Here is a 19,703-nt window from a genome sequence, read left to right as displayed (position 1 = left end):
GAGAGGTCAGAAAAAGAGAAGGTCTACCCTTGGATTTGTCACTTAGTCATTTCAAGTGACCTCATGAGCAAGAGCATTTCGGTGAGGAAGGCGGTCGGGGTAGAGAAGCAACTGCAATGAGTCTCTGTACACCCTTGTTTGAAGGGTGTTCAACTTGCTCCCAGTCTGGAAGGACAATAATTTTGTAGAAGCAGATGGTGCTCTATTCTCCTATGTAACTTATGGTATGTGACAAAGCTTAGCAGGGATGCCTTTCAATCCCACCACCCCTCCCTGGTATTGTAGTAGTAAGAATCCCAGAATGTAGTAGTAAGAATGTAGTAGTAAGAATCCCAAGGATCCTTTTTGGAAGAGCAGAGAGGGAGGAGCTATGGAATGTGGGGATACCAGGTACCCAGGTACCCTGGCCAGGAGACAGCAAACTTTCAAAACGCCTGAAGGCAGTGCATTAGGCTTCTTGTACCTTCTCACTGCAAGGGTCCCAAAACATGCACCTGGGACTCTGTCAATATTCCAGACTTCCTGCTTCAGAGAGCTCAGCAAGGTTTCAAAGGCCATCCCTACACTCTTGGGAATTCAGCCAGCTTGGACCATGGCAATAATTCCTTAATGGTAGGAAAATCCCTGATACACACAGTCACAGATAGACACCATGCACCCTGGCCTTTCTAAAGCAAAGTGGATCTCAAGAGAAGTGACGTTTTCCTCTGTAGAGCTAGGCAAGAGGGTGATTTCTACACCAGTACCTCATCCGCTAGCACCAGACATCTGGTAGACCTCTGTACTTTGGCCACTAGCCAGCCTTCCATGAGACAGCAGCTAGGAGAGGAAGCAGCACGTGGCAGGTAAGCTGGCGGACTCTGTGGTCAGAGTACTTGGTTTGAAACTTGGCTTCATCACTGCCTATCTTTAGCAAACTGATCCATTCTCTCCACCCCCATCTTCCCATACTTAAAACTGGATTAATGACAACACCTATCTCATAAGATTGTTGAGAGGATTAAAACAGGAAAGATGGGAAAAGGTCTCATCAGACAATCTGATACATCAAGAGGCGTCAGCTATCACTGCTGCTGGAGCATGGTCATGGCCTGGACTTGGCTGCTTCTTTCTGCTTTCTGCTGAGACCATCTGCCCCAGGCTTAGCCTGTAGATGCTATGCTCCCTCCCCATGCTGAGTGGCTCCATTGGCCACCATCTAAAAGATATGATATTAAATCTTTCACAAGGGGTGCTTGGGTGGCTCAGTCAGTTAAGGGTCTGACTCTTGATTTTGGCTCAAGTCGTGATCTCAGGATCACGGAGCTGGGCTCTGTGCTGGGTGTGGAGCCTGCTTAAAATTCTTCTCTCCCTCTGCCCCACCAAAAATAAATGTAAAACTTAAAAAAAAAAAAACAAAAAACAAAAAACCCAAAAAACTTTCACCAAAGCAGAAAAGGTGACTCAAACATATGTAGCAAAGGATTGCCAGGAAAATAGGGTGTGCCAAGTTTCATCAGTTATACTTTTTGCTTTAAAAACATACATTCCCTACCCTGCTCCTAAAACCTACATTTTAGGGGCGCCCGGGTGATTCAATGGGTTAAAGCCTCTGCCTCCGGCTCGGGTCATGATCTCAGGGTCCTGGGATTGAGCCCCGCATCGGGCTCTCTGCTCAGCAGAGTGTCTGCTTCCTCCTCTCTCTCTGCCTGCTTCTCTGCCTACTTGTCATCTCTGTCTGCCAAATAAGTAAATAAAATCTTTTAAAAAAAAAAACAAAAAACAGGGGTGCCTGGGTGGTTCAGTGGGTTAAGCCGCTGCCTTCGGCTCAGGTCATGATCTCAGGGTCCTGGGATCGAGTCCCACATCGGGCTCTCTGCTCAGCAGGGAGTCTACTTCCTCCTCTCTCTCTCTGCCTGCCTCTCTGTCTACTTGTGATCTCTCTCTGTCGAATAAATAAATAAAATCTTAAAAAAAAAAACCCTACATTTTAAATGTTTATCATGATCTATTCTGGGATCTTTATTCCTTCCTGATAAAAACTTACCTGATCATGTAAAAGTCATTGAGAAAGTGGGAATTCACTTAGTAAGCGTCTAACATGAAAATTTTCTGGAATGATCAACATTTATACCCCTAAGACACCTCATCTCATTTCATTCTCTTGACTTAATGAGATAAGTAATACTCAGACTTTTCCAAGATCCCACAGTATGTTAAGTGAGAAAGCTGTGAGAACTTCCTGTCTCATCTCATCTCTTTCCAGTCTTTCATGTATTAGTATATGTCAACATAATTCTTCTACATCAAAATAATTATTCTCTTCACTCTTTCCATTAGAAGAGTATTGTACCACAACCCTCATACCCTCGGTCTCTCCATTTCCTGAGGGCTCCCCCTCTTCCCTGTCTCTCTCATTAGCAGAAGATGTCTCCAGGCAGGCAAGTCTCAGGGAAAGAAAGGAAGACTTCCCAGCAGACAGCACAAAGGGTTATGAGGGAACAGGTTGGCTTTCCTGAGAAGCAGGACTCTGTAGGCAGAACAGGCTGGCACATCGGCGTCCCTTCCTTTTCCACCGCCTGCTCCCCCATATGTACCCGGGTGTGGGAGTCAGTGACTGGATGGGCTCCGGGAGGAACAAGGCTTAGGAACAGACTAAAAACGTAGGTTTCACACAGCACTTGGTTTAAAAACAAACAAACAAACAAACATAAAGATTTAATGGTTTAGACTGTGTCAAAACTACCACATCAAAACTGCATTAAGGGAGCACCTGGGTGGCTCAGTGGGTTAAAGGCTCTGCCTTTGGCTCGGGTCATGATCTTGGGGTCCTGGGATCGAGCTACATGCTCTGCGGGGAGCCTGCTTACTCCTCTCTCTCTCTGCCTGTCTCTCTGCTTACTTGTGATCTCTGGCAAATGAATAAATAAATAAATAAATAAATAAATAAAAATCATTAAAAAACAAACAAACAAACAAACAAACAAAACTGCATTAAGACCTTCTGTGTCAGTTGTTGATGCCACAGCAGCGCCCAGGCGGCTCACTCAGTTAAGTGTCTGCCTTCAGCTCAGGTCACAACTGTGGGGTCCTGGGATCAGGCCCCATGCCGGGTTCCCTGCTCAGTGAGGAGCCCACTTCTCCCACTCCCTTTGCCCCCTGCTTGTGTTCTTTCTCTTGTTCTCTAGCTCAAATAAATTTTTTTAAAAAGTTGATGCTATAAAAAATCAAAATCCTGATTTTTTTTTTTTTTAAAGATTTTATTTATTTACTTGAGAGAGAAACAGTGAGAGAGAGCATGAACGAGGAGAAGGTCAGAGAGAGAAGCAGACTCACCATGAAGCTGGGAGTCTGATGCGGGACTCGTTCCCAGGACTCCAGGATCATGACCTGAGCGGAAGGCAGTCGTCCAACCAACTGAGCCACCCAGGCGTCCCAAAATCCTGATTTTTACTTAGTACATTTGGTCAAAGTTATCAAGAAATGCTAGCTACCCACAAGGAAAAAAAGAACACAAACCCAAGTTACAACACAAGGGATCACTACTAACACCAAAACAACATGAAACACCGACAACAAAAACTCTGACGGATTAATTCAAATATAAATAATAAAGGTATAAAAGGACTAGAAGAAAGCACAGAAGAAGACACCTTCACAAACCACAATGTATGGACGTAAATTCAAAAACTTCTTACTGAGGGCAATTTGCCAGTAACTTTCAAAGTTGCAAATGCCTGTAATTGTGATCCAGAAATATTTTTCTTTATTCTAGGTGACCTCACATGTGTAGGAAATGATGTACAGTAAAGGTTATTCAATGATGTAATAATATTTGTAATAAAGATTAGAAAATGCCTAAAAGTCCACCAACAGGGAATTACCTAATTAAACTATTGTACATCTATACAATGAAATGCCACATAAAACAGAGTAAGGTACTTCTGTTTCTAGCCATGATGGAATAACAGGGATGCGATTTAACCTCTTACCTTAAACAACTAGGAAACAAGTCAAACTATGTGAAAACAAACAAACAAACAAAATAACAGTTTTCAGACCAGTCCAGGGAGGAGGAACCCAAAGAGAGCCCAGTAGTCTTTCAGAGTTCAGAAAACAAGTCACAATTTAAAAGACCAAAGGGCTAGAACTTGTAGAGAAGACCAATATAGAGGACAGAGTTGCACAGAAAGCTCTAGAGATCTGCGAAGGGGTCCCCTCAGATCTTTAGCCAAGCACTTCTCTGTATATATATATGAGAGGAAAATCTGAGGCTGAGAAAAGACCACCAGGAAGCAGGAGACCAAACAGTTCCTGATGCCCATACAGGGCCGGGAATTGTTAATATTTACACAAACCTGAGTGGAAATAAATCAGAGTGGAAATACTTCATAAAGCACAAGACACGGGGTCGAGTCCTCAGAATGGTACAACATTAGAAACGGGGATAAATTAGCTCCAGACAAATGACTGCTCACGACCTGCACTAACAGCGTTAAAAGCAAGCCTCAGAGGGCTAAAACCGATTCCAAGTAACTCAGCCACATGCCCAAGCAAAATCAAGCACTCTTTAAAAGAATACAACAAAAATTTCGCCCAGAAAAATGTAAACTTTGCAATGTGTGGAATCTAATAAAAAATTACCAGACAGGTAATTTGATGTGGGGCAAGAAATACAAAGAGCCAAAAAGGGCCATAACCAGGAGGGAAATTCTAATAATAGACCATAACCGGGAGGGAAATCATCAACAGAAACCATTCCGGAAATGACAGTGATGATAATTAGCAGACAAGGATATGAAAACAGCTATTGTAAATATATGCCACATGTTTAAGAAAGTAGAAGAACACATGAACATAACAAGGAATGAAATGGAAGACATAAAAAGACCTAAATGGAGCTCGAGAGATTAAAAACTCAGTATCTAGAATAAAAATACACCAGATGGGATAAACAGCTGACTGGATACTATGAAAGAAAACTCAGTGGACGTGAAGACTTAGCAATGTTGACTACCCAAAATGAGGCACAGAGAGAAATAAGACTGGGGGGCGGTGAGGGAAGAGCATCAGTGGCCTGTGGGATTCCCTAGACTCCTGGGAAGAGAGGTGGGGTAGGAAAAATACTTCAAAAAAATATTTAAGGACAAGAAAAAGTCCTAATCTGATCTTTAAAAAACCAGTAACTATGAACCCATAGGTCCAAGGAGCTGAGAAAAAAAATCCCAAACTAAAGAAAACCATAATAGGGCACATCATAATCAAATTGCTGAAAATCAGTGACAAAGAGAAAAATAAATCTCAAAAAGCAGCCAGAGGAAGATAAAGACATTACATATGAGGTAAAACTAGATAAGAATGACAGAAACTTTCATTAGAAACTATGCAAGCTAAAAGAAAATGAAGTTATAATTTCAAAGTAATTGGTGGGTGTGAAACCCTCAACCTAGAATTATATTGTCAGTCCCCTGCCCCCCTCACCGAAAGAAAAAAAAAAAGCAAAAACAAAAACAAAACCCTTAAATGTAAGGGATGCCTGGGTGGCTCAGTGGGTTAAACGTCTGCTTTTGGCACAGGTCATGATCCCAGGGTCCTGCTCAGCAGGGAGTCTGCTTCTCCCTCTGCCTGCCCACTCCCTCTTGTGCTCTCTCCCTCTCTCTCTGACAAATAAATAAAATCTTTGAAAAGAAAAAAATCTTAATGTAAAATAAAGACTTTATCAGCAAAACCAAAGCTGAAAGACTGCATTGCCATTAAATCTGACTCATAGGAATCATTATAAGAAGTTCTTCAGGCAGATAAAAAGGGAAACCCTATGGAAATATGTATCTATAGAAAGGAAGAAAGACCCACAGTAAAAAAAAAGTTTGTGGATAACTATAATAAACTTCCCTCTCATTAAAATTTTTTTAAAAATTGGGGGCACCTGGCTGGCTCAGTGGGTAGAGCATGCAACTGAGCCTTGATCTCAGGGTTATGAGTTCAAGCCCCACCTTGGGTGTAGAGATCACTTAAAAATTGTGGTAACATACACGTAACATAAAGTTTACCATCTTAAAACTTTCTTTTTTTAAAAGATTTTATTTATTTATTTGACAGAGAGAAAGAAATCACAAGTATACAGAGAGGCAGGCGGGGTCAGGGAAGCAGGCTCCCCACTGGGCAAGAACCCGGTACAGGATCCATCAAAATCCTTGAGGAGAACACGGGCAGCAACCTCTTCGACCTCTGCCGCAGCAACATCTTCCTAGGAACAACGCAAAAGGCAAGGGAAGCAAGGGAAAAAATGAACTACTGGGATTTCATCAAGATCAAAAGCTTTTGCACAGCAAAGGAAACAGTTAACAAAATCAAAAGACAACTGACAGAATGGGAGAAGATATTTGCAAACGACATATCAGATAAAGGACTAGTGTCCAGAATCTATAAAGAACTTAGCAAACTCAACACCCAAAGAACAAATAATCCAATCAAGAAATGGGCAGAAGACATGAACAGACATTTCTGCAAAGAAGACATCCAGATGGCGAACAGACACATGAAAAAGTGCTCCATATCACTCGGCATCAGGGAAATACAAATCAAAACCACAATGAGATATCACCTCACACCAGTCAGAATGGCTAAAATCAACAAGTCAGGAAATGACAGATGCTGGCGAGGATGCGGAGAAAGGGGAACCCTCCTACACTGTTGGTGGGAATGCAAGCTGGTGCAGCCACTCTGGAAAACAGCATGGAGGTTCCTCAAAATGTTGAAAATAGAACTGCCCTATGACCCAGCAATTGCACTATTGGGTATTTACCCTAAAGATACAAATGTAGTGATCCAAAGGGACACATGCACCCGAATGTTTATAGCAGCAATGTCCACAATAGCCAAACTATGGAAAGAACCTAGATGTCCATCAACAGATGAATGGATCAAGAAGATGTGGTATATATACACAATGGAATACTATGCAGCCATCAAAAGAAATGAAATCTTGCCATTTGCAACAACATGGATGGAACTAGAGCGTATCATGCTTAGCGAAATAAGTCAAGCAGAGAAAGACAACTATCATATGATCTCCCTGATATGAGGAAGTGGTGATGCAACATGGAGGCTTAAGTGGGTAGAAGAATAAATGAAACAAGATGGGATTGGGAGGGAGACAAACCATAAGTGACTCTTAATCTTACAAAACAAACTGAGGGTTGCCGGGGGGAGGGGGTTGGGGAGAAGGGGGTGGGATTATGGACATTGGGGAGGGTATGTGATTTGGTGAGTGCTGTGAAGTGTGTAAACCTGGTGATTCACAGACCTGGGGATAAAAATATATGTATATAAAAAATATATGTTTATAAAAAATAAAAAATTAAAAAAAAAAAAAAAAAAAAAAAAAAAAAAAAAAAAAAACCCGGTACAGGGCTTGATCCCAGGACCCTGGATCATGACCTGGGCCAAAGCAGAGGCTTAACACACTGAGCCACCCAGGCACCCCTTAAACCCTTTTTAAAAGATTTGTTTATTTGAGAGAGAGACCATGTAAGCACAGGGAGACAGAGTGAGAGGCAGAGACAGAATCTTCAAGCAGCCTCCCCTCTGAGCATGGAACCTGATGCAGGGCTCGAACCCAGGACCCTGAGATCATGACCCAAGCCAAAATCAAGAGTTAGGCGCTTAACTATCTAAGTCACCCAGGTGTCCACATCTTAAACATTTTTTTTAAAGTAAGCTCTGTGTCCAACATGGGGCTCAAACTCATGACCCCAAGATCAAGAGTTGCATGCAAGATGCCCCACATCTTAAACATTTTTAAGTATACAATTCAGTAGTATGAAAGTACATACATACACATTATGCAACCAGTCTCCAGAAGTCTTTTCGTCTTCCAAAATGGAAACTCTACATCCACTAAGCAACTTCCCATTTTCCCTCCTCCCAACCTCTGGTAACCATGAATCTGTTTTCTGTCTCTATGAATTTGACTACGCCATGTACTTCATTTAAGTGGAACCAAATATATTTTTCTTTCTATGACTGGCTTATTTCACTTAGCATAATGTCCTTAAGGCTCACACATGTAGCATCTTAAAATTTCCTTCCTTTTGGGGCACCTGGGTGGCTCAATCATTAGGCTCCTGCCTTTGGCTCAGGTCATGATCCCAGGGTTCTGGGATTGAGCCCCACATTGGGCTCCCTACTTAGTGGAAGCCTGCTTCTCCCGCTCACACTCTTCCCGCTTGTGTTCCCTCTCTCACTGTGTCTTTCTCTGTCAGGTAAATAAATAATATCTTTTAAAAAAAAAAATTTCCGGGGCGCCTGGGTGGCTCAGTAGGTTAAGCTGCTGCCTTCGGCTCATGGTCATGGTCTCAGGGTCCTGGGATCGAGCCCCGCATCGGGCTCTCTGCTCGGCAGGGAGCCTGCTTCCTCCTTTCTCTCTGCCTGCCTCTCTGCCTGCTTGTCATCTCTCTCTGTCAAATAAATAAATAAAATCTTAAAAAAAAAATTTCCTTCCTTTTTAAGGCTGAATAATGTTCCATTGTATAACTATATCATATTTTGTTTATCCTTCCATCTCTCTAGACAGACACCTGGATTGCTTTGGCTATTGTAAAGTAATGCTGCTCTGAACACGGGTGTACAAATACCAGCTTGACCCTGCTTTCATTTCTTTTGAGTGTATATCCAGAAATGGAATTGCTGGGTTACATAGTCACTCCATTTTCAATTTTTTTTTTCCATTTTCAATTTTTTAAAGAAATTATCACACTGTTTCCATAGTGGCTGCACTATTTTACATTCTGGCCAACAGTGTACAGGGGTTCCAATTTCCCTACATCTCTGTCAACACTTGTTTTTTTCTCTCTTTCTCTCTTTGTTTTTTGATATCAACCATCACCAAAATGGAACACGTTTTATCCCATGACTCAGGTCTCAATCAACTTAAAAGTATTAAAGTTATACAAAAAATATTCTCTGATCAGAACAAAAATAAGCCAGATATCTGCAACAAAAAGATATTTGCAACATCCTCAAATATTTGGAAATGAAGCAAAATGTCAAAAGAACCACGGGTCAAAGTAGAAATCACAAGTGAAGTTAGAAAATATCTTTAACTCAATGAAAATAATAATACAATATCAAAATTTGTGGGATGTTGCTGATAGTTTTTTAAAAAGACTTTATTCATTTGAGAGGAAACAGAGAGAGAAAGAGCACAAGCTGGGGGGAGGGGCAGAGGGAGAGGGACAAGCAGACTCCATGCTGAGCAGGGAGCCTGATGCAGGGCTCCATCCCAGGACCCTGAGATCATGACCTGAGCCAAAGGCAGATACTTAACCGACTGAGCCACCAGGCATCCCAGCTGATACAGCATATAGAGAAAAATTTGTAGCATGAAATCAAGGAATCAAATCAGTGGTCTAATCTTCTATCTCAAGAAACAAGGAATAAATTAAACCCCAATAACTGTAAGGTACGAAATAATAAAGAGTAGAAAACAATGATTATAGTGAGAAAAATACCAAAAGAGAAAAATCAATGAGCCCAAAAGCTAGTTCTGTGAGAAGATCAATCGAAATGATAAACCTCTAACCACAAAGACTAGGAAAAAAAGAGAAATTATGTATTTCATGTCAGTATATTTAACAACTGAGATGAAATCTACAAATTCCCTGTCGGGCATTAACTACACCAAAGAAGAAATAGGAAACCTGAATAGAAATATGAAAGTTCTATATCTATTAAAGAAATGAAATTCTTTTTTCTTTTTAGAAATATAATTCTTAGTTTTAAAAAAACCTGCCCACAAAGGGATTTTCCTTTTTTTTTTTTTTTTAAGATTTATTTATTTATTCGAGAGAGAAAGGGGAGGAGGGGCAGAAGGTGAGGGAGAAAATCTCAAGCAGACTTCCCAATCAGTGCAGAGCCCCACATGGGGCTCACTCTCACAACCCATGACATCGTGCCCTGAGTGGAAACCAAAAGTCAGATGCTCAATCAATTGAGCCACCCACACGTCCCAAAGGGACTTTCTTAATAAGAAACCTAGGTCTCCCTAGGTATCTTTGCTCATAAATCCTATCAATCATTTAAAGAAAATTATTATCAGTTCTACACAAAACTTACAGGAAACTGCAGATGAAGGAATATTTTTCTCACCTGTCCTATGATGTCAGCATTACCCTGATGCCAAAACTAAAGACATTACAAGAAAACTACAGAGCAATATTTCACATGACTGTTTATGTGAACAAAAATCCTTAATAAAACATTAGTAAATTGAACCCAGCCATATATAAAAAGAACAATACATTAGAGCCAAATGAAGTTTATTCTAGTAATTCGAGGCTGGTTTAACATTTGAGAATCAATCAATAAAGAACAAATCATTGTGATTCATCATATTAATAGATTAAAGAAGAAAAAAAAAGCCGTATGGTCATGTCAAAAGATCCAGAAAAAGAAGCATGTGACAAAATTCAACACTATTCATTATAAACATTCTCAACAAACCAGCAGTAAAGACAACTTCCTCGATCTGAAAGGTGATCTATGAAAAACCTGCAGCTAACATCGTAATGGTAAAAGATTAAAGGTTTTCCCCCGGACTGGAAACAAGGCAAGTATATTCACTCTTACCTCATCTGTTCAACACTGTACTGAAGATTCTAGCCAGTGCAATGAGCCAGAAAAAGGAAGAAAAGGCATCCAGATTGAAAAGGAAGAAATAAAGCTGTCTTTATTAACAGAAGACCTGGTTGTTTACATTAATTTATGTTGGTGTGATATCAGTGTAAGGACAGACATAAACATCGGTGGAATGGAACACGGATTCCAGAAAGAGACCCACATATACATGCCTAGTTGACTTTCAACAAATATGCCAACATAACTGAATGAAGACAGACTAGTCTTCAACAAATGGTTCTGGAACAACTGAGCGTACATATGCGAAACTATATATAAAAATTCATTTGATACAGGTCACGTACTTAAATGTAAGGGCTAAACCTATAAAAATCTAGAAGAAAACATAGGAAAAGACCTTTTGACTTTGGACTAGGGTTAGATTTCTTAGGTAAGATATCAAAAACAAAATCCATAAAAGAAAAAACTGAGGGGTGCCTAGGCGGCTCAGTGGTTAAGCATCTGCCTTTGGCTCAGGTCATGGGATCGAGCTCCACACTGGACTCCTTGCCCAGATGGAAGCTTGCTTCTCTCTCTTCCACTCCCGTTTGTGTTCCCCCTCTCACTGTCTCTCTCTCTCTCTGTCAAATAAATAAATAAATCTTAAAAAAAAAAGACAAAAATTAATAAACTGGACTTCATCATGATTAAAAATTTCTGCTCTGTAAAAGACATTATTAAGAGAATAAAAAGACAAGCCATAGACTGGAAGATAATATTTGCAAATCACCTGACAGAGGTCTTCTATCCACAATATGTAAAGTTGTCTTACAATTCAATAGGAAGACAACCAGTTTAAAAAAAGAGATTTGGACAAATCCTCAAAGATAAAAGAATGCCAAACATCAGAAAGGATGAATACCCAACTTTTGTTTCAACATGGATGGGACTGGAAGAGATTATGCTGAGAGAAATAAGTCAAGCAGAGAGAGTCAATTATCACATGGTTTCACCCACCTGTGGAGCATAAGGATTAACATGGAGGGCACTGGGAGAAGGACCGAAGTGAGTGGGGGAAATCCAGAGGGGGAGACAAACCAAGAGAGACTATGGAGTCTGAGAAACAAACTGAGGGTTTTGGAGGGGAGGGGAGTGGGGGGTTGGGTAAGCCTGGTGGTGGATATTAAGGAGGGCATGTATTGCATGGAGCACCGGGTGTGGTGCATAAACAATGAATTTTGGAACACTGAAATAAAATAAAATCTATTAAAAAAAAAAAAAAAAAAAGAATGCCAGGGCGCCTGGGTGGCTCAGTGGGTTAAGCCCCTGCCTTCAGCTCAGGTCATGATCCCAGGGTCCTGGGATCAAGCCCCACATCAGGCTCTCTGCTCAGTGGAGAGCCTGCTTCCCTCCTCTCTCTGCCTGCCTCTCTGCCTACTTGTGATCGCTTTCTCTCTGTCACATAAATACATCAAAAAATCTTAAAAAAAAAAAAAAGAATGCCAAATAAGCACATGAAAATGAAACTGAATATCCTTAGTCATTCGTAGAATGCAAATTAAAACCACAGTCAGGTATCACTATAAATTAGAATAGCTACAACTCAAAATACTGATGGCAGAGATGTGGAGCAACCGGAACTCTTCAACATTGATGGCAGGAAAGCAAAACACAGTCAATTTGGAAAACAGTTTGGCAATCTCCTGTAGAGTTAAACATACATCCTATTACAAATGGCTTTCATTATAATCACTCCAAACTAGAACTCACCCCAATGTCTTTTGCCTAGTGAACAGATGAACACACTATGTTACATCCATACAACAGAATGCCATTCAGCAGTAAAAAGGAACAAATGATACACACAACACACATGTGAATCTCAAATACATTATACTAAATGAAAAAGGCACCATCAAAAGGCTTCCCACTATGTGCTTCCATTAATATACATTCTGGAGACACTCCAGGAACAGAAAACTGATCAGTGGTTGTAAGGGTCTGGGGGTCAGGGGAATGGTTAACTACAAAGCAGTCAAGGGAAATTTCAGGGGCTGATGTTGGAAATGTTCTGGTGGACTGTTGTAGTGGTTGCTCAAACGTATGCATTTATCAAAACTCCTATAACTATATCAAAATGTCAATTTTAATGCATGTAAATTAAACTTCAATAAATCTTACTTTTAAAAAAATTATGATATAGCCATACAATCGTATGCTATGCAATCATACAAATAAGATTACCATATATGCTGGTAAGAGGATAATCTCTAACATATATTATTAGGAGCAAAAAGCAAGATACAAAACAATAAACATGATGCTCTATTTACGGTACCCCTGGCTGTCTCTGGGGCAGGGATCTGGAGCAGGAGTATATACCCTTTTGCACATTTTCAGTTATTATTTCTTTAACCAGATGCTTGTATTACTTTCAATTAGAAAAAGTTAAAAAAAAAAAAAAAGACAAACCACGCCTATATCCAGGTCAAGAAAAACTCACGGGTGTCTGGCCCAGCACACTGAGTCAAGGAAGCCTACAAATGTTTGTAGCACCAGACACTTTAGAGGTGCTCAATACATAGATGGGGGGAAAATATTGTTTGGAATAAAGTCAGAAGGTACACCCTGGACAGAGAGATTTCCATCGGGACACCAGATACTCAGCCAGCAGAGCTCCTGTTTTAGACAAGGAGCCAAGCTTGGGTTGCTCACATTAGAGAAAGAAAAGGAGTGGGGCGCATGGGTGGCTCAGTCCGTTAAGAGTCTGTCTTTGGCTCAGATCATGATCTCAAGGTCCTGGGATGGAGCCCTGCATCGGGCTCTCTGCTCAAAGGGAGTCTGCTTGTGCTTCTCCCTCTGTCCCTCCCCCCAACTCACGCATGTGCATGCTCTCTCTCAAATAAATAAATAAAATCTTAAAAAAAAAAAAAAGCATAAAAACTGAATATTCTGGATTTACTTTCAGGCAAGCTGTTTCTCAGCATTCCTCTCCAGGCACGTTGTGTGCCCTAACCTCAGCCTGCTCAGTGATGGGATGCAAACCATTCCCACAGTGAACAGATCATACCCCAAGAGGCCACTGCCACCTCCAGAGCTCCTCCCTGTGGCACAAGTGCCACAACCCGACTCCCAGAGGGTCCTGGGCAGCTTTTCCTCTAGCCACTCTAAGTCAGACACTCCAAGAACTTTCCAAAGGAACAAAATGACCCCGATAGTCTCGGCATCCCGGGCTGCAAAGTCCATCCTGGCATGTCAGTACCGTCTCTATACCATGGCTTCGCGGAAAGAAAACCCAAGAGGAAAAAGCAGATATGTAAGTAAGGCCCTTCAGCAGTAGTGAAAGGGACGCCCAGGGTTTGGCATGGTTTCCTTCAGCAAGCATGGTATCAGGAAATCAGGAACGCCAGAATGCAAAATGGACAAAGAGAGAAGGTGCTAGAACAGCCAGCCTCTGAAACTCCTCTTTGTTCCCTGCTTTACTTAGATACGTTTCCCTGAAGCCACGTAGTTTTGATATGTGGCTCGAAGCCTCTGTGCTGGGTAGCCTTGTCTGGCTGCCCCTAGCTACCTGGCTTCCAAGGAGCAGCCACGAAGGTTCGACCCGCTCCCTCCCCTCCACAGAGACAGGCTATGCTGGCAGGTGGAAGCTCCCAGAGGCAGGATGTGGGTAAGGTACAGCAAGGGCAGAGAGTAGGACTGGCATAGGAACCACCGAAACAAGCCCTTTCCAGGCACCCACAGACTCTAGGACATAGAGGTGAGTTACAACAGAATCTCACATTCTCCGAGCACATCCTGGGCCGCGGGAAGAAAGGGAAGCACTTACCGGGGAAAGATGGCAGTCATCAGGGCTGAAGCATAGCCAGGCTTGCAAGCTCCCTCTGAAAAGTTTGCGTACTTGGTAGCTAACTCAGCAGGCCTATGGGAAGAGAAGGAAAGTCACAGTTTGCCAGGCACTGAGCAATCAGTGGGGTATTAGTTCTTGAAGAGCTGTGGGTTTTTTAAAACGTTGAATAAAGCTTCATTCTCAGCAATCAGGCTTTCAGCCTCTTTTCTACACCAACACTTCTGGGGGATGGGGTGGGGGGTAGAAATCCTAAACCCAAAGGCCTAAAGGAATAAATAAATTAGCAACGCCCCTCTTACAGAATTTGGTAAAAGGAACTCATTGGTTTTGCACAGATTCTTTGCAGCAAGCTTAATCCCAAGGAAAGCAGGAATTCCATCCAGGCTTCCAGGCCGGGCAAGTGGAGTCCCAAGACCTAGGGGAAGAGCAGCCGGGGCTTTGACAGTCACAGGCACCGACCTCTTAGGCTTCATTGTGGGGCCTGATACACCAGCCACGCCTGCCTCTATTCTCTCCACACAGACGTACTAGGACCCAGCCAGTGGGAACCCACTCTCAGCGTCCTACAGCCAAGAATATTTTGGGGCTACAGCTGTCGAGATCAGATGTTTAGTTATAGATGCTCTCCTGCTCTCCCATTCTCTGTGCCTGGAATGTTCTTCCTTGCCCCTTTCCACCTAGCTACGCCTACTGGTCCTTCACAACTAAGTTCAGGTCTCCACTCCACTGGGAGAAATCCCCTGACCCCCAGGTTGGGCTAAATGCCTCCCCTGTGCCCTATAGTCCGTCCCCCTGCCACCCACATTATATGCGTATTGTACTAGAATTGCTGGGAGTGCGCCTCCCTCATTAAGCTGTGAATTCCCAAAGCTGGAGTCTGATTTAACCCTGCATCTCCAGCGACGGGCCCACAGAAGAGGTCTATAATTTTTTTTTTTAAGATTTTATTTATTTATTTATTTATTTATTTATTAGAGAGAGAGAGAGAGAGAGTGTGTGGGAGAACACAAGCAGGCAGAGCAGCAGGCAGAGGCAGAGAGAGAAGCAGGCTCCCCACTGAGCAAGGAGCCCGATGCGGGACTCGATCCCAGGACCCTGGGATCATGACCCGAGCCGAAGGCAGCAGCTTAACCAACTGAGCCACCCAGGCGTCTCAGATGTCTGTAATTTTCTGACAGAGCAACATGACTCTGCTACAGTCTCACGAACTTGTACCAGAAATAAGACAATCTCAGGAGCCCACAACCCAGAGTGTTTGCTGAATATCTGCGGGATATTTTTTTTCAGAGGACTTGTGTGTCCCAGCTCTGATTTTGTGGCAGCAACTACAGTCAAATCCCTTTATATCTTTGGGCTTTGATGTCCTTATGTGCTCTCCGTGGGGCTGGAGTCCCTGCTCTGCCACCAAAAATTCTTGCCAGTGCAGTCCTGAGGAAACCACAGTGGAAGAACAGGACACATTCAGTGGCTGCAAGGCTGGAGGCCCTGCGTGATGAGGCACCTGAGGGAGCCCTGGCAGGCTGCCAGTTCCCAGGCCCAAACCCCTTCCCCCCCGCCTCCACCCTTGGGCCCGCTGCCAACACACTGATGCCCAGCTGCTCCACCGAGCTGGGGCCCCATGGTAGGTCTCCCCTCGGGGCTGCCTTCTGCAGGAACTGGGTGGGGCAGGTCTGGGGGGAAGAGAGCTGGCGCCTGGACTGAAGAGCCGGGAACGATGATGCCACCGCTAGCGTGTGTCATGTGTGATTCACTCGTGTGCCCCTATGGGCCTAGCCCAGGGCCTGGCACAGAGTAACTGCTCACTGAATTTAGATAAACTCAGCTGTATCCATGTGCAATTTCTTCCAGAAGTCTACATATATATATATATATATAGCCTTTCCTACCAATGAAATGTGAAGCCAGAAATGCAGATGCAAATGCCCAGCGCTAAGCCAGCGCTGACACTTTATTTGGTAGGCAAAGGAGAGTCAAAGGTTTAACAAGAGAATTTACGTAACTATTTTCTTATGTGAGCAACTGTATTTCCGAAATGAAATCTACACTCAGCACAATCGAAGACCTTGCAGGAAGCTCTCAGACAAGGCACAGGGACTGAAAGATTTTTTTTTTCAGGTCTTCAACAGTCATGTGAGTAGGTCCTCTCAGTTATTAATTTACACAGGAGCTCAGAAAGACAGAGACTTATCCAAGATCCTACGGCTAGGGAAGTAGCAGACAGCAGGGCACGAGCTCCCAGCATGGCGCCACCACAGCGCGGACCATGGTAAGCGCCATCACACGGGGAAGAGCCGAGTCCGCGGGCAGCACGGAAGTGGTCAGCGCTGGTAGAGAGGGGTAGAGAAGAGAGTCAAGAAGACCTCACACCGCTATTTGAAAGTGTGTAGACAAGCAGCGAGGTGTCATGAGTTCCTCCTACCCGTGCCTCCCAACCCCCTGCCATCTGTATGCCTGCCTTCTAACCGTTCCTGTGTTCTTTCTCAGTTCCAGAAGGTCTCACACTGAAGACTTATCCAAGATCCTACAGCTAGGGAAGTGGCAGACAGCAGGGCACGAGCTCCCAGCATGGCGCCACCACAGCGCGGACCATGGTAAGCGCCATCACAGGACTGCAGTTGCCCCTCAAACACATTGCCCCACAAAAATGTATACACGACAAGAGAAAGCCTTTGGCCACGTATCTCCTCTGTCTGGTTTACACTGTCAACCTCTGGCGAGATGCTTCAGGAATAAGGGCCATGGGCGGTCCCAGGTCTGCAGACTCAGGTCATCTATCGTGGAGAAGAGGGGGGGACACTGGCCAGCTGGAGCAAAGGGAAGCCAGAACCCAGCCGGGAAGTCTCTTCCCATGAGAGTGCAAGGTAGCCCAACGATGAGGATGAGCAGTTCTAAATCAACCCCCATTTAAAAGACGACAGTAACTTTTAGAACATATAGCCCCGAGGACAGTGGGCCAGGTCAAGTTATTACCAAATTAAAATGCCTTAGCAGTGGCCTCCTGACTACCCCAGGGAGAGAAGAATAGGGGGAGTGTTGGGGATTCTGAGTCATACAGCAGGCTGGGACCTCTGGGGCAGTTAGCGGTCAAAACCACCAAGATTAACAGTCGCCAACTCCCTCCGGCCAGAATAGTTAGTTTCTCTAAGGCACTCACACTCCAAATGCCAGGAGGCCCCCACAGATGTCTGATCAGATCATTCAGCCCTTGTTCTTCTCATACTCTCCAGCTGGCCTTTCATTTTGGGAGATTTAGCATTTCAACCAGTAAGAGCACCCATTGTCCTGCAAACGTGACTACCAAGCCCCTAGGGTGAAGAGTGCGAACCACTGCACTCAAGAGGAAAGCCAGGCGGACAGACTGGAACCCAAGAGAAGGAACCACACTTCCACTCCCCTGCCTCACCCAGCAGCACTGAGTTTAAGGATCAGGCCGCGCAGAGGTTCTAAGTGGGAAGAGCACAGGATCTGGAACGAGACACTTTCCCAGAGGTCACCAGCAAGTTGTGTGACCTTGGGCAAGTGATGGAAAATCTGATTCTCATCCTGCTCATCTGCAAATTGGAACCACTCAGTTCCCAAGGATCTTGGGAGGATGTGGTGAGAAAGCACCCCTGGAGGGGCTGGCCATCCCCTAGAGCACCACACACGGTTATATGAAACGCGAGGTGGCAGAGGCAGGCATCCAGATCATGGAGGCTCCGAATGCCTCGCTCCGGTTTGGATTCTGTGATAGGGGCGTGTCCCTGAAGGATGCCCAGTAGGAGAGTGCATTTAGGGATCAATGCTGGGGAGGTAAGGAAAGACTGGAAGGGGCAGTCCATGGGACAGAACGCTAATCTGGAGAGAGTCAGTGCTCTCTCCGTTGCCAAAGGCCAGGAGTATTTCAAGGAGGACACAGGAACCACCTGCATGGAACACAGTGGAAGGCCTGGCAAGGTGTGGCCACTTGCTGGAGAGCTGGCTTTGACAACACAGAGGTTACTCCTGACCTTGAAAGAGCTGGTTCACTGGAGAGTGGGGGTGAAACGCTGATTTCACTGGGTTTAAGGGAAAAGAGAACGAGTGGAGTCGCGGAACAGAGACTACTGTTTTTGCTCTATAGAAGGGGAAACAGAGAAATGCGGCAACAGATGAAGGGAGGAAGCCGGGAAAGATGTTTTTTGAGGTTAAGAGACAGTTTAGCACGTTTGTCATTTGGCTGGAATAAGAGGGCAACTCCTGATGTGTCAAGAGACAGGACAGCTATAGGACAACTGTCCTTGAGGAGGTAGGGAGTGGGGAGGAGGGGGACAGACCTAATACAAAAGAAGAAGGGCTGGCCTTCCTCTGCTTGCCCCTCCCGACCCTGGCCAGCGACTGCCTCGTCACCTTTTTTTTTTTTTTTTTTTTTAAAGATTTTATTTCTTTCTTAGAGAGACAGAGATCACAAGCAGGCAGAGAGGCAGGCAGAGAGAGAGGAGGAAGCAGGCTCCCTGCTGAGCAGAGAGCCCGATGCGGGGCTTGATCCCAGGACCCTGAGATCATGACCTGAGCAGAAGACAGCGGCTTAACCCACTGAGCCACCCAGGCGCCCTGCCTCGTCACCTTTGCACCCATTTCCCTCCCCAGCAGAACCAACCCACCTGCCTACAGACCTCATTTCACCCAGCCTACTTTCACCCTAGCTGGCTCACTTGTTGCCATGCTCTTTCCTGCCCCCTCCCCTCCATCCCTCTCATTTACTAGTTCACGCATTCGCTCAACAAACATTTGCCGGCGAGTCACTCTGCTCGGACTTGTGTCCTGGCTCCACCCTTCCTAGCTGCATGACTTTGGCCACACTACGGATTTGCTCTGTGCCTTCACGGCTACATCTTTAAAAACTGGGATGGTACTCACACAACCGTCCTGAGGGTTAGGCTAAGAATAAAATGCTTTTAAGTAACTGGAATTAAAATATAAACTTAAAAAAAAAAAAAAGACATAACCAAAAAATACAAAAACAGCAAAAACAGAAACAACAATAAATAAACTGTATCCAGGTCTTTGTGTGGCTTAATAGTTCATTTGTTTTTGCCACTGAATATTATTTAATTGTATGGATACACTTTGTGTATCCATTCACCTTGACAGGTATCTTGGCTCCTTCCAGTTTTTGATGATTTTGAATAAAATTGCTAACATTACTTATTTTAAAAAAGAGAGAGAATAAAGTGCTTAGTATAACGGCTGGCACTTAGTTTTCTCTCAATACACGCTCACTGTAACAGCCTTGTTG

At 43.9% G+C, this 19,703-nt stretch overlaps 1 protein-coding gene across 8 annotated transcripts in view; it reads right to left on the bottom strand.

Moving 5' to 3' along the window:
* ST3GAL3 (ST3 beta-galactoside alpha-2,3-sialyltransferase 3) overlaps window positions 1-19,703 on the bottom strand; it is a 192,548-nt gene that overhangs the window by 62,984 nt on the left and 109,861 nt on the right. For 6 of the 8 annotated variants that reach the window (XM_059136930.1, XM_059136935.1, XM_059136933.1 and 3 more), the window contains one exon: window positions 14,426-14,518. The exons of the other annotated variants lie outside the window; for them this stretch is intronic. In XM_059136930.1, the coding sequence (XP_058992913.1) occupies window positions 14,426-14,518 (93 nt within the window). The remainder of the gene's footprint in view (window positions 1-14,425; window positions 14,519-19,703) is intronic. 8 annotated transcript variants of the gene reach the window in all.

The sequence above is a fragment of the Mustela lutreola genome, chromosome 10, assembly GCF_030435805.1.
Source record: "Mustela lutreola isolate mMusLut2 chromosome 10, mMusLut2.pri, whole genome shotgun sequence".
In the NCBI taxonomy this organism is placed as follows: Eukaryota; Metazoa; Chordata; class Mammalia; order Carnivora; family Mustelidae; genus Mustela; species Mustela lutreola.
Note: the sequence above shows the minus strand (reverse complement) of the source record. Positions and strands in the feature narration are given on the sequence as shown.